The sequence below is a fragment of the Cajanus cajan genome, chromosome 9 (assembly GCF_000230855.2).
Source record: "Cajanus cajan strain Asha chromosome 9, NIPB_CcT2T_4, whole genome shotgun sequence".
Lineage (NCBI taxonomy): Eukaryota > Viridiplantae > Streptophyta > Magnoliopsida > Fabales > Fabaceae > Cajanus > Cajanus cajan.
In genome coordinates this window covers 10,327,275-10,342,792 of record NC_138525.1, presented here as the reverse complement: position 1 = coordinate 10,342,792, position 15,518 = coordinate 10,327,275, and the positions used below count along the sequence as shown (strand labels likewise).

Sequence of the window (15,518 nt, the reverse complement as noted above, 5' to 3'; positions counted from 1 at the left end):
ATGTTGTTTTAAATTATATAATACTGACCAAGAAAAACTAATTAATAAATGAAAGAAAACTGGTTTTACAAAATTAATTTCATAACTTTTTTATTAAAAAAGATGCAACAATAACACAAACCATTACTATTAGAAAAACGTAATTTTCCTACGAATTTTCTTACAGAATTTTTTTATAAATTTTCTTGCAATAATAATTTCATAAAAGAAATTTTGTGAAAAATAATTTACAAAAATTTCTTACAATTTTTTTATGAAAATAATTTACAAATTTTTTTTACGAATTTTGTTACAATTTTAATGATCATATAAATTTTTTTTCGTGGTAAAAATTTACAGAAAATATTGTAAGAATTTTATTTTGTTTCTTACATATTTTCTTGTAAAAATAAATTTGTAAGTAATATTTACTAAATGATAGAAACATTTTCTAAGTAATTTTGTTGTGAATTTTCCTGCTAATTTTAATACGTAGGAAAAATTAAAAAATGTTTAAATTTATAAGTTTAATAATTAAAAGATTTGTAATTAAAAAAATTTATTTCACTAAATTATTTATAAATATATCATTATAATTAATTTTAATTAAACTAAATATTTAAAAATTTATAAATATGATAATTTAACAATAATGAGTTTTAATTTAATGATAATTTATAGACTTTTAAAATTAAAAGTATTTACTTAATAAAATATTATTTTACTAAATTATTTATAAAAATTTCATAAAAATTAATTTTAATTTATTAATAAATTAAATATTTATTTGAATTAAATATATAAATTAATGATGATGGGTTTTAATTTTTTATGTTGGTCTAATAGGGGGTTTAAAAGTCCAAAAAGAAAACAAAACTCAAACTATCCCTGCTAGATCAACAACTAATAAGGAGAGGAGAAGACGAGGGGAGAGTCATAAACAATAAAATTCTTCCCTGAAATAACTCTATGTTTGGCTAGCAAATCAGCCACTGAATTGGTTTTTTCTAAAAATTTGCGAAATTAAAAAACTCAAAAAAACATTGGATAATTGGCAAATTTTTTGAATTATATCAGCACAATGATGATTCTTAAGACACCTGTCTTTCAATAGATTAATTGCTTCCAAAGAGTCTGATTCAAGTATGATTTGCATGCCTAGTTGACGATCTACAATAAGTTGAAGCCCTTGCAAAATGGCACATGATTATGATTGGATAACTGAGTAGCTACTCATTCTTCTAGTAAAAGCAACGAAGAATCCACTTTCAGAGTTTTGGATCACTCCTCCACATGAACTTTCTCTACCATTGGACATTGTACCATCACAATTAACTTTAATAAAACCCTCAGGAGGACAAATCCAAGAACTAGAGAGAGGGTTGTATGTTCGTTCATCTTCTAAGCCAAAAGGAGAATGGCTAGAAAGGAGTGAAGTCATCCGAGACTCAATTTTATACGCCAATTGATTAACATTGATGGACAAGTGTTGAAAGACAAAAGAATTCCTTCTATGCCAAATAGAATCCAACGCCACATCAAATGTAGATGGCCACATACTTTGCCTTGCGAGATGGTGCAACATCCAGGATTGTACGTTTCCTCTAGTAGGTTGCATAATTAAATCATCTCCAAGAATATTCCTCTTCCAAACTTCACAAGAAAAATTGCAGTCCCGTAGTACAAGGAGAGTGGTCTCCACACCTTGCATGCATAAAGGGCAAGTTGACGTGGTAGTTAATCCGCGAGCAACCTTGGTTTTATTCGTGAGAAGTCCTTCATGCGCAACACACCAGAGGAAGCTCTTGATTCGTTTCGGGCCTTGCCACTTCCAGATATCTAAAAAAATTGATGGTCGAGTAGGCATGTTGATTGGAGACACAACTACATAGGCTGACTTTATTAAAAACACCATCTGAAGCCAGGCCTCAACAAGTTACATCTGATCTTGCACTACTTATAGGAGGAGGGTGATGTATAATACTCTTAAAAATTTCATAAGGAATCCAATCTTTAATACGTTCAATGTCCCAAAAGCCATGCTCGTTGACGTAGTCACCAACACATCTAAACAAATCCACGGGTGTAATAAAGGAATTAGTTTGCCTAATAATAGGAGATCCATTAGGCAACCAAGAATCATACTAAAATCTCACTGTCCTTCCATCGAATATTTGAAGTGACATGTTACCAATTTGCACAGATTCCTTGCCCTAAATTAGACATGGACGTTTTCCTTTGAACTTGAGGGATTAATCCATTTAAACATTTATACTTGGATCTCACTACTTGAACCCATAGTTTATTAGGTTTAGTCATCAAATTAAACTCCATCCATTTTTCATCATAAATGAATTATTGATATTTCTCATGCACTGCAATCGTAGACCACCATACTCTTTAGGAAGACAAATTTTATCCCACCCAATAGCATGGATTTTCTGCTAATTAGAATATTCCCCCATAAGAAGCTTCGACATAATCTATCCACTTCATCACAAACGTTGCGAGGAATATGAACTGATTGCATTGTGTAAGAAGGAATGACAACAAGAACAGACTTACACAGAGTGAGACGACCTACAAAGGAAAGAGAAGAAGTTTTCCATCTGCTGAGTCTCGTGGTCACCCGGTTAATAACAGCTTGATAATCTCTACGACAAACTCGAGTATAGTGAGCAAGAATACCCAAATATCTTCCTAGATTATCAGTGCGACTAAATCCAAAAGCATTACTAATCTCCTCCCACATGTATAAGCTACATTTTTAGAGAAGATTCTTGTTTTCTCCACACTGACTTTTTGACCCAAACTATCGCAAAAGAGGTCTAGACATAATTGTATTACTTTAACTTGATCCATTGATGCTTCTGAAAATAACATAAGATCATCCGCAAAGGCAAGATAAGAGAGGGAAGGGTCATCTAGAAAGTTTAATTACTTTCCAACCTCCAGAATCAACAACCAGTGTAATGAGATGAAAGAGGCGTTCCATACAAAGAACAAACAAATATAGAAAGATAGAATCGCCTGATGAACTCCACGTGATGGTAGGAATTCCTATAGAACCTCGCCATTCCAAAGCATGTGGAGTCTAGGAGAGGAAATGCAAGTTGAAATTAGGTCTACAAGATTAAGTGGAAGACCAATATCTATAAGTGTTTCCTTCACAAAGCTCCACCTCAACCTGTCATAGGCTTTCTCGAGGTAAATCTTGATAGTCATCCATCCTTTGTTACTTGTCTTGCTTCTTAAAGAATGAATAACTTCCTGAAAAATGATAATGTTATCCTTGCTATGTCTGTGTAAAATAAAATTGCATTGATTGGGATGCACCAACTTTTCTATCACATTATTGAGCCGGTGGACCAACACTTTGGTTAAAATCTTGTAAGAAACATTGCACAACCCAATAGGACACATCTGTTTTAGATGGGTGATATTCTCTACTTTTGGAATCAACACAATCATGGTTTCATTAATGTCAACAACCTTAGCTAGTTCCATTTCAATCTCATGAATGAGTTGACACACAACAGGACCTATAGTTTTCCATTGAGATTGATAAAAAAATTGTTTGTAGTCTATCAGGCCTAGGGGCCTTAAAACCTCTCATTCTTCTAGTTGTTGAATAAATTTCTTTATTACTGATTTGACTCCCAATAGCCGCCAATTCCTCCTCATCAAGTTGAGAGAAAGTGTAACACCCAGTTTTTTTATTACTATTATTAATGGCATTTTCGTAATTTTAATAAAGGAATAAGGATATTTCTGGGTGTCGGAACGGGACGTTCCAAATATGGAACGGGCCGTTCTGAAAGAGGAAACACAATTTGTTTTATTGTTGCAGAACGGCCTTGGAACGGGCTGTTCCGGAAGGAGAACGGGCCGTTTCAGATGGAGAACGGGTCGTTCTGGTTGGGAGAACGGGCCGTTCTGGAAGCAGAACGAGCCGTTCTGCTGGATTTTGGAACGGGTTGTTCTGGTTTTGGAACGGGCTGTTCCAGTTGAGAAATTTGCATAGGTTTGAAGGGCCCAGAACGGGCCGTTCCGATTTTGGAACGGGTCGTAGTGGTAGGTGGGTGAAAAATCCTATAAATAGACCTCAAATCCTCTCATTTCTACACACCTCTCATTCTCACTCTCTCTTCTCTTCTATTCTCTCTTCCGTTCCTCTTCTTCTCTCTAAAGACCAAGAGGAACTCAGAGGATGAGATTCTGCCCCAGTTTTAGTTCTGGTCCCTGTTTAAGGAAAGAGAGGAGGAGGTTCTGCCCTAGTTCCGGTCACTGTTTAAGGAAAGAGAGGAGAAGGTTCTGCCCGAGTTCCTATTTATCCAAGTACGGGAGAAAATGGAATTATTTATATATAGAGTTACATAAGAGAATTGGGTAGAAGTAGAACCCATAGGATTATGAGCAATTTTATAATTATTTCTGTTTGGGGAATTATTGATCTTATGTGATTCTGTATGTACTTAGGACTATGAATATATGATTTGTTTGTAAAAATGATGCTCTAGGAGAGAGAATGAAATTGTAGAAAAGTGCCTGTGAGCTAGGTTTTGGAACAATTAGGGGTTTTACTGTTTATGTTGAAATTATATTAAATTGGTAATTTCGTTGAGTATCATATTAATTTATGAATGTTATTGTTATATTATTTAATAAGAATTGATGATCTAGATGTGAATTGCTTGAGGGATGTGTAAATCCTTATTTTGTTAGACTTATATGTTGAGTATGTGATTTGGAATTGAGTATGTGATGTGAAATTGTGTACGTGATATGAATTTGAGTTATGAGATGAGATGTTGTACGAATGTGATTATGATTGTGATTGTGGTGCCTCACATCAATGACTAGGGATGACACGGCCCCTGGGTAAGTGGTGCTACAGGGAGGGCGTGACCCTAGCATGGTGTGGGATGAGTAAGACAGTTAACACCACCACTTATGTCGATTATGGCAGCCCTGACATAGGGTTAATTGCAAGAGATTGTGTGGATTGTAATGTGATTGTGGTTCCTCACACTAAAGGATCAAGGATGATACGAACCCTGGTAGTGGATGCTTCAGGGACGAGCGTACTCCTGGATGATCAGGGATGGTACGAACCCTGGGTAGTTGATGATTCAGGGACGAGCGTACTCCCGGATGATCAAGGATGATACGAACCCTGGGTAGGTGATGCTTCAGGGACGAGCGTACTCCTTAGGGATGGCACGGCCCCTGGGTAAGTGATGCTACAGGGAGGGCGTGACCCTGGTTTGGTGTGGGAGGCAATTAACCCGTATCACTTGTGTCAGATGTGGTGAGGTCTTGGCATAGTGTTAATTGTAAAATTGGTGTGAATTATGGATGTGGAAATGATATTGTTAATTGTAAGATTGACATGAATTATGGATATAGAAATGATATTGTAAATTGTATAATTGGTGTGGATTATGATGGATTGAGATATGTATGTGAAATGAGATATGTTAAATAAATATTTAGTGTGAAATGAGATATGTTAAATGTGATTTGAGATGTGGATGATGAATAATTGATATATATATATATATATATATATATATATATATATATATATATATATATATCGATATATATTTTGTTAAATAATGAATTTTGATGAGATTATATTGTGATGTGTATGTATGTACTTTGCATATAGATATTTTCTTTTCTCACCGTATAAACTGTGGATATTTTAGGTGAAGAAGATCCGGCTACGAGTGGCATCTAGAATGCCAACAGTTAAATTATGGGAATGCTCTGATAGTGTGACATCGGGGCAGAGGATTTCTAGGACAGAATATTTATATGGATTTGGTATTGTAATAAATGATTTTAAAATTGTAAATTCTTAAATTCTACCTTTCAAGATTTATTTTTCAGTCATTTTCTTATATCGAAGAAAGAATAGTTATGAAGTTTTATGTGAACCCTTTTACCAATTTTGAAAGTTTTTTCCTCTTAATTTAATTATATTATTTCGATGTATGTGTTGGGGTAGTAAGGGTGTCACAGAAAGCATTTGATAAGCAGACTATAGTCGAAGTCCCTATATTTGAGAATAATGTCTTGTAAAAACTTGTTACCATATTTTCTCTTATTATATGCGATTTTTTATGTGAATTTTGCATAAAAATTCACAGGAATTGTTGTTTCTACAATTTTTTCTATGAAATTTTATCTCTAGGTAATACTTTTGTGGATAATATGTTTTTGCGAATTTTAAAATTCGCAAGAAATTTTTCTACAAAAAAAAATCGCAGGAAAGTTTCCTACGAAAAAAATTCGTAGGAAAGTTTCTTGTGAAATTTCCTGCGAATTTTTTTTGCAATAAATTCTAAAGGAAAATTGCTTATGAAAAGAAATCAAAGAAATTACTATTCAGGGGTAATTTTTGTACAATTTCTATTAATAACTCTTCAACTTTCAAATACTTATAATGAATTCATCCGAAGCATTAAGAAATTTGCTTCCACGCATCTAACATGTGATAAATAACCTTTTAAACTCTTAGATTGTAAATTATAGGTCTAACACTCAACCATACAAAATCAACTTGTAAGGTGAGTGTTGCCCCAATTTATATATTCTTTAATTGTTTTATTTCTAATCGATGTGAGACTTGAGAAAAATCTTTTAATTCTTAAACTTATAAATTTATGTATATATATTTTTTATTTTTCTTGCAGATTAAAATTGGCAGGAGAATTTGCAAGAAAAGTTACCTGCGAATTTTTTTTACTATTTAGTAAACATTACTTGTAAATTTATTTTTACAAGAAAATTCGCAAGAAACAAGATACAATTCTTACAACATCTTGAATGCAATGCGTTTACCCAAGGCGTGGATGATTAAAGCTTTCTTCCACGAAGAACATATCATTCCTCAAACTCCGCTTGAGTAATATTAATTGTTGGATAACGATCAAGGTCAGAGTCTCCATCCACTAAATGGTTCTCTTCCTCCTCAACCAGTTCATCATACTTTTCCATCTTCTTCAGTAAAATGTTATAATCAGATAGGATACGTCCACCATCCGTAGTCAACACGCTTTCAACATATGAGTGTTTCAGACTCCTACAATTAGGGGATTAGCCCCTTGTTCATCCATGGTGGAATCCAGCACCACTTCTCCGTCTTTTGTCTTAACCTTTTTTGTAGTATGTTGATCCACTTTTTCTTCCTCACCCTCAGAAACCCTAGCAAAGCTCATGTTCTTAAAAATAAGAACCGTTAAGAGTAAATTTTCTTATCCTTACTTCATTTGTGTTTTTTTAGAATATTGAATATTTAAGAGTTAAAATAATATAATTTTGTAGTTCAATATAATGAATTAATTTTCTTTCTAAAGAAATGATCTATTTAATATTTAAAGAGAATTTCAAGTCTCACATCGATTAGAAATAAAATAATTAAAGAGTATATAAGCTGGAGCAACACTCAACCATACCAAACACTCACCTTACAAGTTAATTTTGTATAATTGAGTGTTAAACCTATAATCTAATGTTGGAAGTGTGAAATTTTAAATTCACAATAATTTTTTTATAGTATTTTTTTGCAAGAAATTTTACGGTAAATTTTAAAATTCGCAAAAATATATTATCTACGAAATATTATTTAAAGATAAAATTTTGTAAAAAAAATTATAAAAACAGTATTTCCTACAAATTTTTATGTAAAATTAACACGAATTCTAATAATAAATATTAGAAAGAGTATAATTAAATAAAAAGTTACTTCAATTAATACTAAGCTAAAAATCTAACATGACTTATTTTGTTTTCAAAGATGATATTTTTTCATATGGAGGATCATTAATTTCCGAATTGCCCTTATTTTAGATTGATATAACCTTTATTGATTTCAAGCTTCAACCATAGGAATTGTCCTTATTTTTCTTTGTATATTTCTCCCAGTTATTGGTATCATTATTCAGCTAAGGCCACAAAATCTACTAATTAAGGGACGTCGCCACCTTACGTGCATGTGTTCGTTGTGGCAAAATGGAACAGATGAAACCAAACACCGCTAACTCTTCCCCTCTCACCCCACTCGGCTTCTTGGACAGAGCAGCCACCGTCTACGGCGACACTCCTTCAATCATCTACAACCAAACCACCTTCACCTGGTCCCACACGCGCCGCCGCTGCCTCCAGCTCGCCTCCGCCCTCTCCTCCCTCGGAATCCGTCCCGGCCACGTCGTCTCCGTCGTCGCCCCCAACATCCCCGCCATGTACGAGCTCCACTTCGCCATCCCCTTCACCGGCGCCGTTCTCAACAACATCAACACCCGCCTAGACGCGCGCACCGTCTCCGTCATCCTCCGTCACGCGAACTCCACGGTCGTGTTCGTGGACTGCGCCTCACGCGATCTGGTCCTCCAAGCCCTATCCCTCTTCCCTGAAAACACTCAACGCCCAATCCTCATCCTCATCACCGACGACACAGTGGAGAAAACCTCACCCAGCGTTGATTTCATGGACACGTATGAGGGTCTCGTGAGCAAGGGCGATCCAAGCTTCGAGTGGGTTCAGCCCAACAGCGAGTGGGACCCCATGACTCTCAACTACACCTCAGGAACGACGTCGTCTCCCAAAGGTGTTGTTCACTCCCACAGAGGAGCCCTCATCATGACACTTAGTATCCTTATCGACTGGGCGGTGCCCAAGAACCCAATTTTTCTCTGGACGCTTCCACTGTTCCACGCTAACGGCTGGAGCTTCCCGTGGGGGATCGCAGCCGTGGGCGGCACCAATATATGTGTCCGCAAGTTCGACGCCGAGATTGTTTACTCTCTCATAAAACGCCATCACGTGACTCACATGTGCGGCGCTCCCGTCGTGCTTAACATGCTAACCAACTCCCCCGAAAACAAACCGTTGGAGAAGCCTGTGCAGATTCTCGCCGCCGGAGCGCCGCCGCCTTCGGCGGTGCTCCTCCGGACTGAGGCGCTGGGATTCATGGTGAGCCACGGCTACGGTTTGACGGAAACCGGGGGCCTGGTGGTGTCGTGCGCGTGGAAGGAGAAGTGGAACCGGTTGCCGGCGACGGAGAGGGCGAGACTGAAGGCGCGGCAGGGGGTGAGAATGGTGGGGATGGCGGAGGTGGACGTGGTGGGTCCCACAGGGGAGAGCGTGAAGCACGACGGGGTTAGCATAGGGGAGGTTGTGATGAAAGGAGGGTGTGTGATGTTAGGGTACTTTAAAGACCCCGAAGGAACCGCGAGTTGTTTGAAGAACGGTTGGTTCTACACCGGGGATGTTGGGGTCATGCATGAAGATGGGTACTTGGAAATTAAGGATAGGTCAAAGGATGTTATTATTAGTGGCGGTGAGAACGTGAGCAGTGTGGAGGTGGAGTCGGTGTTGTATAATCACCCGGCGGTGCATGAGGCGGCGGTGGTGGCGAGAGCGGATGAGTATTGGGGAGAGACGCCGTGTGCGTTTGTGAGCTTGAAAGCATGTGTGAAGGAGAAACCCACTGAGAAAGACATAATTCAATTTTGTAGGGAGAACATGCCGCGTTACATGGTTCCGAAAACGGTGGTTTTCAAAGATGAGCTTCCGAAAACGTCGACGGGGAAGATCCAGAAGTTCATGCTGAGACAGATTTGCCGAGGACATGGGACGACTCCTCTCTTCTCATTCACTAAGACCCTACAGATTGGTGTCAACTGGTGGCATGTTAGATTCTGAGATTAATATTTTAATTTTGCAATTAAGTTTGGAAATTGGAATAATGAATTGTTAGGAACTTACTGCTGCTACTACTAATCTAAATTTAGGATTTATAGACATAAATCCTCCTGAGATTTCCCTTAAAAGCTCTAGTTTTTATATTTTAAAAAATCAATATCCATCCAATAATTTTAATAAAAGTGGATTTCTATTAACCTTGTGTAAAATCTTTTCATACTATACAAATACAAGTAGGTAGTGATTATAATTGAGAAATTCTATGGTACCCATCTTATTTGAGAGGGTTCTGGTACAGTTTTTTTATATTTTATATTTTTAATAATTTATTTAAATATTTATGATATTTTATTCTTTTAATTTTTAAATTATTTAGTCATTTTATTTTTATTTTATATATTCTAATTTATTTATAATAATATTATTATATATTTAAATAGTTTAATTTTAATAATTTTTTAAGCATATTTTAATCTTTTCACTTAAAATTTTTGAATTTCTATATTTTAATTTTAATAATTTTTTAAGTATATTTTTTGTCTTTTGGTCCTAAATTTTTGAATTTCTATATTTATAATTTTTTATTTCTACTATTTATTAATTTTTTCTTTTTTTTAATATTTTATAATATTATTGAAATCTTATAATTTTAATCTCTATAATTTTATCTTACTTTTCATTTTATAAATATAATTTAGATTATTCATTTTATAAGTAAATTAGTTTTTTTTTTAAATTTTTATAAGTTTACATAAAGAATATATTGAAACTCCTCAATCTTTGAGGGTACCATAGCAACTCCCAAATAAATTTTGTAGTACAAATCACTAAAGCACGAACAGATACGATTGAAAACTAGTTTTTTTGAACTCCACACCTTTAAAAAATATATATAAATAAATATTTTTGAAAATATAAATTATAACAAATATAAATGATTTATATCATGACAGAAAATATTTTTAATTATTGATAACTCATTTTTAAAATATTAAAATTTAACTTAGAAATAATTATTATAAATATAAATTGAAATAAATTAGTAAAAAAAAATCTCCAAATCCCTTTATGTTGAAGAAAAACTCATAAAATACTATAGTTTAAAGAGAAATTTCTAAAAATGCTCTTATTAAAGATAATTATTTTCATTTATATGTATTTTAGTGAATAGTTAATGTTTGGGGTCAAATTACCAAATTGGAGTGCATTGCCAGGCAGTTCAGTTTTGCATTTTCTAACAAAATTTAAGAGTTGAGTAGTATTATACAAATAGTAAAAAAGAAAGAAACTTGCTCATATATTTTACCCATCAACAAGTGTTGCACAACATTAGAACACATCTGTGAAAGGTTATCATTAAACAGCAACATTTTTCTTGCCCACACATTCTTTTACACGCCATTAAATTTATTGATGAACCTAGAAAGAGTCGCATCACATTTTTCTGCATATATCCGTATACACATCGTAACAACCATGCACGGAAACGTAAATCTCTGAAAGGCAAAGTCCCTTTCAAGTTACAATATTTCATTTGGCAGTTCAACTAAAGTGCATTCACTTTAAAATAGGAGCAAGAACGCATCTGTGGGTAAGACAAATTTAATTTGGGTCCGAAGCAGCACAGACCTGACTGTTGTCATGTTATTTTGATAACAGAAGTCAAGATATAGAGCCAATCCACTGTTTTTTATATATTACCAAGGTAGCAACACAAATTTTGCAAGTGATGTAATATCCAAATGATAGAATAGTTAGTAAAGAACATGTTACATAAATAGAATCTGCACAAATAAAAACAACGGATATTGGAGGGAGTTGACTTCAACTGTGTACATGTAACCATTTACAATAATAATCAAGCTTAACATTCCATATGAAAGTTTTCCAAACCAACGCTAATCTTCCTTGGCCATCTCAGCATTGTTCTCTGGTACACCCAAGGCAGGTGAAGTTATAAGCTTCTCAGTCATCTGGGCCGTGTTCTCTGGTACACCTAAGGCAGGTGAAGCTATAAGGTTCTCCACTGGAACTTTGGCCACGTCACGACGTACTCCAATATCAGATACCAATCGGCCAACACAGTAAAAACTGAAACCAACCAATGCCAAACCACTGAAACTGGTGGTCATAAAACGAAGCGGAGTTGAAACTATAGTACTAGCAGCAGCTAAGTAAGATGCTGCTTGACCACTGCGGCCAACAGCGAGGCTTGTGAGTACAAGAAGACCTGTTTTGCAGTAAAGTGCAAAGTCTTCACAGTTATTCTTGAAAGAATTGTAGCCACCAAACCCATTTTCAAGAAGAAATGAAGCACGGCGAAGGACATCTTCAGTTGGATCAGAAGGAGCAAGAGTGCAGGTGCCTCCTCGAGCTTTGGCCAGAAAAAATGCAGGCGAGACACCATACTCAAAGACATATAGATTACCACCAGAAAGGAAACAATCCAAACAGGAAGAGATGACACCATCACTTGTACTTTGGTCGCCACATCTCGGGCATGGAGTGTCAGAATAATGAGAGGGAGATGAACTGAAAAGGATACTGTCCAACACAGTTCCAGTTCCAATTTCTTGACCTGCTCCTCTGGTGAAGTGGATCACCATTCCATCACCGACATATATTCCTGGTATTTTGAATGAAAGCAATTGACAAAACCAAGATGAAAATTTCAATACCATACATAAAATAAACAGAAACTGCAGGTTCTAAGCTCAATTCAAGTCAAAGTCTCCAAATTTAAAATACAGAAAAAGACTAAACCATGCAACAGGATCATTGGCTCGTAATAAATCTGACCAAAATGCTTTCTAATCCTAAAATTCTTGTGAATGGTATCAGCTCTGTGTTCTCTTTATACACAAAGAGACTAAGGTTTTGTTTACTCACCAACCAAAAAGGAGTCACACATTGGCCCACACACACATAAGTGAGGACACAGAGCCTATGATTTTTCACCCCACCTATCATTCCTTTGACAAAAAATTAACTGGTCTAGAAAAGCATTCAGCCTCTGCATTTTACATCCTTAATCACATCCAATAGAAGAATATACCCCTTCATATCAATAGGTTATTCATGCACTTGTGTTTGTTTCCAAATTAATCAAATATCAACTTCAACATTGGTTTACATAAACAGCTAAACAAAGTTGAAGTTACATATTTCTGATGTATTTAAACAACGCAATAAAACTACAAGGATTGAAGATTCACCCACAACTGATCACTCAAATGAACAAGTCAATTCACCAAAATACATCCAAGAATTGTAAAATTGACTATTAAGAACTAATATTTATAACTCTTAGTTTTGAATGTAGATTATGCAATTAGAACATAAACATGAAACTTATCAGAGCTTATTTAGTTTAAATATCATTGGAAGAAATTTAAGCCATTCAATAATTAATTCCATAAGAGTTAACATTCCAAACCTTAAGAGTTGAGACATAACTGGTATAAAAGGATTTCTTTAAATAGATAATGACTAAGATACTTGAAAAAGTAGCAAATAAACACTAGACAAAAATCAGAGTTGGTGGATATTTGCATTAGCTTCTTCTTATGGTTAAAGCAGAAACTATCTTTCCAGCTCCGTAGGTGCTCACCAAACAATGATAAGTGCCATCAACGACATTCAATTCCATAAATACAAATCTACAAAACAATCCTTAGTCGTAGGAAAATATCAATCCCATTCATGAGCTTCGTAAACAGAATGATTCGAACTTTGAACCTCAACACTATAGGGCTTGAATCATAGGCTATCAAATCCTACTTATCAAGTTACAATCAAATGCAAAAGATTGTTAGCAATTTGAGCAATTGGTTTAGAATAAAGACCCAAACTACAAGTTTTAAGCTGTCTATCTAAGCCTAAATACTTACCATTTTATTGATCTCCTTTATCACATATAACAGACACCAGCCAAGGGTTACATCACACCAATAACCACCACCATAAGGCAAGAACCAACTCTCTCCCACCAGAATTCGGGCGAATTTACAGGTTCAAAGACAATCATTATTGATATCCCTAATCCCTTTATATCTCTCATGGTTTAATTTATGCTCAATTTTGTTTGATTCAGGAACATCGTTTAGTGAATAGTAAAGCAACTAAGCTTGATCCAATAATAACTACGTCGCTAGCCCTTCAGCATGCAGAATTTTAAATTTAGCAGCAAAATTGCAGCGAGACTATATTATATTGCCAACCCAACACACGACACACTTTCTGTATCTGCATTCCACATTCTAAACTGAATAAATCCCAACCCCTCATCCATTTGAGATTTTCCAATGCGACAAAACAATGATGAAAACAAAACAATTCTAACCAACACTAACCGAACTTCAAAGGAAAAAAAATTGAATTGGGCCTTAAAATTCATAACGGTACGAAGCTTAAACATGACGCAAACCTAATTCAAATCAACAACCAAAAGGGAAAATAAAATAAAATTAAAAAAACCCCAAAATCAATCGTGTTAAAGCAAACACAAGTGCAATCGACGAACACCCAGAAAGCAAAACCCGAAAAAGATGATAAATTTAAAAAGAAAATAAAAAATGAAGAGTGAAAAGAAGAGACCGTGGTGTGCATAGATGTATGCTTGCCTCCAAGAGTAAATGTGATCACCGGGCTTCAGTTGTTCCCGATCGATCATGTTGGAAAGCACTCCCATTTCCCGCTCTGAATCCAAACCCTACGAAAATCGTAAAAAGAGAATCTCAGATTGCGTATCCCCGTTCCTGGTTTGTATTGTGATGCCACTCTCTTACTACTTAAGTTTCCTGGTTTGTAAAGCGAAATTATACTTCTTTTTCTTATTATAAAAATTCCCTTTGATTTTTATTTTTAATTTTTATTGAGTTAATGCTATGTTAATAATGATATTTTTAGTATATAATGTTAAGTGTTTTTGACTGGATCGATTTGAATAAATAAAAAATTCAAAATCACTCTAAAAAAACAAATTTCGAAAAAAAATAACATTAGCAAGAATTTAAAATTTAAATTAAATAAATAATTTAATCGAATTTTTATTGTAAAATAAGGGTTTGGATTATAGAAGAAATTTTTACTTAAATAATATTTTTTTTAAAAAAAATTACAAAAATATCAACTGTGCAGGTTTATTTACCAATATAGAACTGTTTCCTGTTCATGCTCAGAATTCGGCTCTCGGGGAACCGAATTCTGAGCTTCAAAATCTTATTTTTTTTTGTTTTTTCAACTCAGAATTCGGTTCCCGAGAACCGAATTCTGAGTTATTTTAAAATTTTTTTTTCGTGTTTCTGGCCCATTTTGGACAAATGTTGGAAGTGGAACGGCCCGTTCCGGAAGCAGAACGGGCCGTTCTGCTTAAAGACACAGAGTCCTTTTTTTTTTAATTAAAACGGGCCCAGAACGGCCCGTTCCAGAAAAAATTTTAAGCGCAAGATATTATCTTAAGTGGTTGTCTAAATATATTATTTTAATAAAATTGATTGAATAATTAAAATTTTATCCGATAATTATATTGTTGGAGAGAATATATTCTCTATAGTTCAGGGATAATTGTACGTTTTAAACGCAAGATATTATCTTAAGTGATTGTCTAAATATATTATTTTAATAAAATTGATTGAATAGTTAAAATTTTATCCGATAATTATATTGTCGGAGAGAATATATTCCCTATAATTCAGGGATAATTGTACGTTTTAAATGCAAGATATCATCTTAAGTGATTGTCTAAATATATTATTTATAACTGATATTAAATGTTTCTTAACTTCTAAACATTAATATTAAATATTATTTCATGAATCCTGATT

At 34.6% G+C, this 15,518-nt stretch overlaps 3 protein-coding genes across 3 annotated transcripts; 1 reads left to right on the top strand and 2 right to left on the bottom strand.

Moving 5' to 3' along the window:
- Positions 1-1,186: 1,186 nt before the first annotated feature.
- Positions 1,187-1,690, bottom strand: LOC145951930 (uncharacterized). The gene has a single exon (XM_083064121.1). It carries the CDS (start codon positions 1,688-1,690, stop codon positions 1,187-1,189), a length of 504 nt encoding a protein of 167 aa, XP_082920247.1.
- A 4,658-nt stretch (positions 1,691-6,348) lies between these two features.
- LOC109814187 (2-methylpropanoate--CoA ligase CCL4) lies at positions 6,349-9,918 on the top strand. The gene has a single exon (XM_020378560.3). It carries the CDS (start codon positions 8,002-8,004, stop codon positions 9,691-9,693), a length of 1,692 nt encoding a protein of 563 aa, XP_020234149.2. The 5' UTR covers positions 6,349-8,001; the 3' UTR covers positions 9,694-9,918.
- Positions 9,919-11,363: 1,445 nt separating this feature from the next.
- Positions 11,364-14,500, bottom strand: LOC109814159 (protein LEAD-SENSITIVE 1). The gene is made up of 2 exons (XM_020378523.3): positions 14,290-14,500; positions 11,364-12,319 (listed from the first exon to the last, which is right to left on the bottom strand). Exons 1-2 carry the CDS (start codon positions 14,381-14,383, stop codon positions 11,592-11,594), a joined length of 822 nt encoding a protein of 273 aa, XP_020234112.2. The 5' UTR covers positions 14,384-14,500; the 3' UTR covers positions 11,364-11,591.
- Between the last annotated feature and the right edge of the window lie 1,018 nt (positions 14,501-15,518).

Bases quoted from the DNA above. Each gene is read 5' to 3' on its own strand.
- LOC145951930 (XM_083064121.1), bottom strand. From the start codon at position 1,690: ATGCAAGGTGTGGAGACCACTCTCCTTGTACTACGGGACTGCAATTTT.
- LOC109814187 (XM_020378560.3), top strand. From the start codon at position 8,002: ATGGAACAGATGAAACCAAACACCGCTAACTCTTCCCCTCTCACCCCA.
- LOC109814159 (XM_020378523.3), bottom strand. From the start codon at position 14,383: ATGGGAGTGCTTTCCAACATGATCGATCGGGAACAACTGAAGCCCGGT. The intron at 12,320-14,289 runs GTCTCTTCTTTT...TCAAAATACCAG, and splicing joins ATACATCTATGCACACCACG to GAATATATGTCGGTGATGGA.